Below are 5,019 nucleotides of genomic sequence, written 5' to 3' on the forward strand. Positions count from 1 at the left end.
AAAGAGGAAATAAAAAGTAGGCTTAATTCAGGAAATGCATGTTACTTCTCTCTTCATAAACTTTTGTCTTCTCGTTTAATATCTAAGAAACTAAAAGTTAAAATATACAAAACAGTAATTTTGCCTGTAGTATTATATGGATGTGAAACTTGGTCCCTTACATTGAAAGAGGAACATAAATTGAGAGTATTTGAAAATAAGATCCTTAGGAAAATCTTTGGACTTAAAAGGGATGAGGAGACAGGTGAGTGGAGAAGGTTACATAATTTAGAAGTACATAATTTGTATTCATGTCCAGATATTATTAGAATAATTAAATCAAGAAGACTTAGGTGGGCAGGCCATGTGGCACGAATGGGAGAGGAAAGAGGAGTTTACAGGATTCTTGTTGGGAAACCTGATGGTAAGAGACCTGTAGGAAGGCCAAGACGAAGATGGAGGGACAATGTTGAGATGGACCTAAGGGAAATCGGTAGGGATGGAGAAGAGTATATAGAACTTGCTCAAGATAGGGAAAGATGGAAGGCCTGTTTTGCTGCAGCCATGAACCTTCGGGTTTAAGAAGGCTAGAGAGTTAGTTAGTTAGTTTTAATCCTGGACAGGCATCGAAGTGCGACGAAGTTGTAGGCTGAAACAATGACCATTGATATTCACGTGAGGCATATCACGTTGCAAAGGAAGGGACAAAGGTTCAGTTCTTACACTGAAAAAAAACAACAACAACAACACTTAATAAGCACAATAATGCCAATACTGCCGATTAAAATAATAACAATAACAACTTAGTTTATTCTTTTTAAATTCAAGTTTGCTTAAATAGTACTTTCCTTGCCCCAAAAATATAAAAATAAATCAATGCTTGTGATTGTCCCAAACTCGGTAATTGCAAGCTAGCGACGCCTATGAGTTCCTCCTGAATTTTTATTATTAAAATTATGAATATCTAAATATATTCATGAGACTGTGAAGGAAATTACGTTACTATTTTTTTTAAATATTTTTTTCTAAAATTTACTTTCAGATGTACAAATTAAAATTCGGCATTAAATTAGTAGGCATTAATAATTTACACAAGAAATTGTGTCCAGCCTATAGACCATCTAGAAAACAGTACACAACAGTTTGAGACCTCTTTTGAAAATTACAGTATTTCTTCAGTTTTGTTGTTTTATTATTCTATTAGAAAATTAGTGCAAAATGCTTACTAAACAAATGGGATTGGTTAGGACCCGTTTAATTTTCTTCCTAGGCCTCCCTGATGGCATAGAGGTAGCATATTGCCTTGTAATCAAGGGGTCCCGGGTTCGATACCCGGTGGACCGGGTTCCACTTTAAACTGTAGTTCCAGTCCCGATTAGCCTTACTGTGCATAAAGTGGACTTAAAAGACCAACTCAATCAATCAATCAATCAAATAATTTTCTTCATAGACACGGCCGTGGTCACAATATTAAGATATCGGATGATAAAATGCATATATATTTAAAAGCTTTATTAAAAAGAAAAATACTACTGTATATAACATGGATTTATGTGCTCTTACCAAGTAAGTGAGCGGGTATTCAAACACACACGCATATTTAGCAGTAAATCTTAATTAATTGCCTTCAAACTTACCTGGGACTTTTCAGTTCTTAGTGGTATCAGCACCATGAAGTGATGATATATCTGCTCGAAGAAAAATTGTCCTTGTGGAATGTACAGAGCAAGGCGACTGAATTGGTTCATGCTCCGTCCTCACACACGTTATTGCACACACGCAATCCACTAGTTAGTTGCGCCACAGGAAGAAATAGACCACGGGAAAATTCGATCAATATTATAAGCAAATTGTAACAACAATACTCTCTGAGACAAGTTAGTCTTGGCTATGAGTATGAACACTTTTAAAATTCCCAACAGGAGAACTGAAAGCATGCCGCTTTACAGGGTACAAATTAGGTAGCCGGACAATTGAGATGGTGAACAATTGCGACGACGGACAATTGCGGTGAACACAGAAGTGAAAGGGCAGGTGGACAATTGTGATGATATTTTAAATCTTCTATCAAATTGAAGGGTGACTTAACACCCTTACAATACCTCTTACAAGAGAATTGTGTGAAATATTGATATTTTCGGCTGGGAATTTGGTTCAACCAAGTTTTTGAACACGGGCTAGAGCCAACAGTGCGAATACACTTGGCCTTCTAGATTAAGTTCCATCCACATGTACTTGATGCTGGTGTCTTCTGCTTGGCTCTTGAGGCAGGCCAGAACGACATGAAGTTTTGGATGCGGTCTTCCAAGCCACCTAATTATTTTGTTGTTCCAACCTTCTACAGAATTATTAGTTCTGTGGCGCCTTTGGTTAGGTTAGGTTCTGATCGTCAAAATTGTCCTACCATTAATTTGTAAAATGGCCTTCACCGTCAAAATCATCGCAATTGTCCATGATTTTGGCTTCATCGCAATTGTCCTAAATTCACAAATAAACGAGATTTTGATGGGAATTTCCCCACTAGACTACACGTGTCCCGGGCACCAAAAATAAATTTTAACTTCTTTCCTGCATAACAATATAATTTTCATATGATACCTTAATATTTTCATTACATTTTAAAAAGTGTTCATTTTCATGATAAAAGCATTATCTTGTTATTTTGCAATGTCAAGAATGCGCCTTTAGCTTTTAGACTAACATTATGTGCACTTCTTCAAAAGTTACCTGACCGCTCTGAAATAGTTTCAAGTTCAGAAATCGTTGGAGCTCTTGAGCACCAGCAGAGAGTAGCCAACTTTACTACAGGCCCCTTTACTAGACGAGAAACACCCTGGAAAAAGAATTACATGTTTGGTTATGGCTTGAAGTCAGGAACTATATTCTTCCAACATATTAATAAGAAACAAAACGGAAAACTTAAGTATGGGGAATAATTTTAGAGAGGTTGGAAACACTGCACTCGCTAATGTACCAACTGGAGGAAATCGCTGTCAAGTTTAAACACAAAGAGGCATAATTACGAAAAGTGGTAGCTTTCGCAGTCATCAATGCGTTTCAAGATGTTTGCTCTATACGGCGTACGCTTTTAAAAGGAACATGAGTTCAGCCAATACGCATCCAGTGTTGTCACGCTGTTACCAAACCAACTGCTAGCGGAAGAGAAACACAAAGAATTCGTTGTGTTCAATATTCAACTTTTTTATATACGAGGGAGAATCAAATGAAAACCGCAAAAGTGCCATTAAAAATCTGTTTTTCTTTCTAGGCGTTTGGAAATTTGCAGACAGTCCTTGACGTCTTTCCGAACTGGTAGTACGAAGCAGTGCCGGTAGGTGGGGTTGGATGTGAGTAACCGCTGATTCAAGATGGCGGCACCACTACGCAGTTGCACCAAGCAGGAACAGCGTATAGTTATTCGCTTTTTATGGAGTGAAGGTGTGAAACCGGTGTATATTCATCGGAGAATGCAGGCCAAGTATGGGGACGCCTGTCTGTCACAGCGGCAAGTCTACGATTCGTGCAAGAAATTCGCTGAAGGTACGACTTTATTGACTCATGCTCCCCGTCCGGGTCAGGCTCAGCGAGTTCTGACAGAGGAGTCCATAGCCGCAGCAGATCGGCTTATTCAGGAAAACCGGCGTGTCACCCTGGCTAAAATGGCTTCCTTGCTGAATATGAGCTTCAGTTCAGTACAACACATAGTGAATGACGAGCTCCGCTACAGAAAAGTGTCCGCCAGGTGGGTTCCTCGACAGATGGACTGAAAGTCCGTCGGGTTGATGCTTGTCAAGAGCTGCTGAGGCTTTATGAAGAGGAGGGTGAGGATTTCCTAGCTCACATTGTCACTGGGGATGAAAGTTGGGTGCACCATTTTCAACCGGAGACGAAACGTGCAAGCAAGAATGGCGACATTTGTTTTCGTCGAAACCAAAGAAGTTTCGCAGCCAGCCCTCTGCAGGGAAAGTCATGTTGACTTTATTCTGGGATAAGAAAGGTCCTATTCTGGAACACTACATGCCCCCACGTACGACAGTGACTAGTGCCACCTACACTGAGCTTCTCAAGAACAATTTGAGGCCAGCGATAAGCACAAAGCGAAGGGATTGCTGAGTGCAGGTGTTTTGCTTCAACATGTTAACGCCCGTCCTCATTCTGCTTGCGCAACCATGAAAACCATCGATGACCTACGGTTCAAGTGACTACCACATCCGCCATACTCACCAGATTTGGCACCATCTGATTTCCACATCTTTGGTCCATTAAAAGAGGGCAGAGTTTCAAGTCTGATGAAGACATCCAATCGGCATTGCACGAGTGGCTACACAGTCAACCGAAATAATTTTTCTGACGCGGTATTGAATCACTACCTATCCGTTGGCGTAAGTGCATTGAACTGGGAGGGGACTATATAGAAAAATAATGTACAACTAAACATAATCCCTGCATTCAAATAGTGGGAAAAAATTAATTGCGTTTTTCATTTGATTCTCCCTCGTATAATGCATGCACGTGATATATGAGTACAATGAAATATATAGTAAAGAATTCTACACAGGATTGTATCATATCATATAGCACTGCAGCATATAAGAGAAACTCGTACCTGCCGGATAGAAGTTTGAAGGTATTTTATTTATTGTAAAGGAACTGCAAGGCCATCATCATCGGTCTCGTCTCCGATTTCTGGCATGTTTCCCCAGGAGATTTGAATAGGAGTTCACCGATTTCTGTGGTAGATACTTTACCCTGTTTTATAATACGCAACACAGTGTGCACCATACACCACGCGCTTTAGCCGTAAGTTCTCGACTATGAGAAAACACTATTTGAGCACACACTTCTTCCGACGCCAATTCCTTGAAGTAAGAATACATTTCAAAACAGTGGCGGCGATTAGGGGGGGCGAGGGGGGAGTCAGTTGCCCCCAACTTCTCGCTACTTTGGTGCCTGTACTACTAGTACTAGTTTTCGAGAGCGACATTAATAATTTGATTTGTTTTGTTTTATGTTAATTCGTCACTTTTGGCTAATTGCGAA

The 5,019-nt window shown here is 40.0% G+C and overlaps 1 protein-coding gene across 1 annotated transcript; it reads left to right on the top strand.

Annotated features, from left to right (window-relative positions):
• Nucleotides 1-3,347: 3,347 nt before the first annotated feature.
• Nucleotides 3,348-3,746, top strand: LOC145990390 (protein GVQW3-like). Its single transcript, XM_083126086.1, has one exon. The coding sequence runs from the start codon at nucleotides 3,348-3,350 to the stop codon at nucleotides 3,744-3,746; it is 399 nt and encodes a 132-aa protein (XP_082982212.1).
• The last annotated feature ends 1,273 nt before the right edge of the window (nucleotides 3,747-5,019 follow it).

Source organism: Lepisma saccharinum, chromosome 7 (genome assembly GCF_977018435.1).
Source record: "Lepisma saccharinum chromosome 7, izLepSacc3.1, whole genome shotgun sequence".
Taxonomy (NCBI): domain Eukaryota; kingdom Metazoa; phylum Arthropoda; class Insecta; order Zygentoma; family Lepismatidae; genus Lepisma; species Lepisma saccharinum.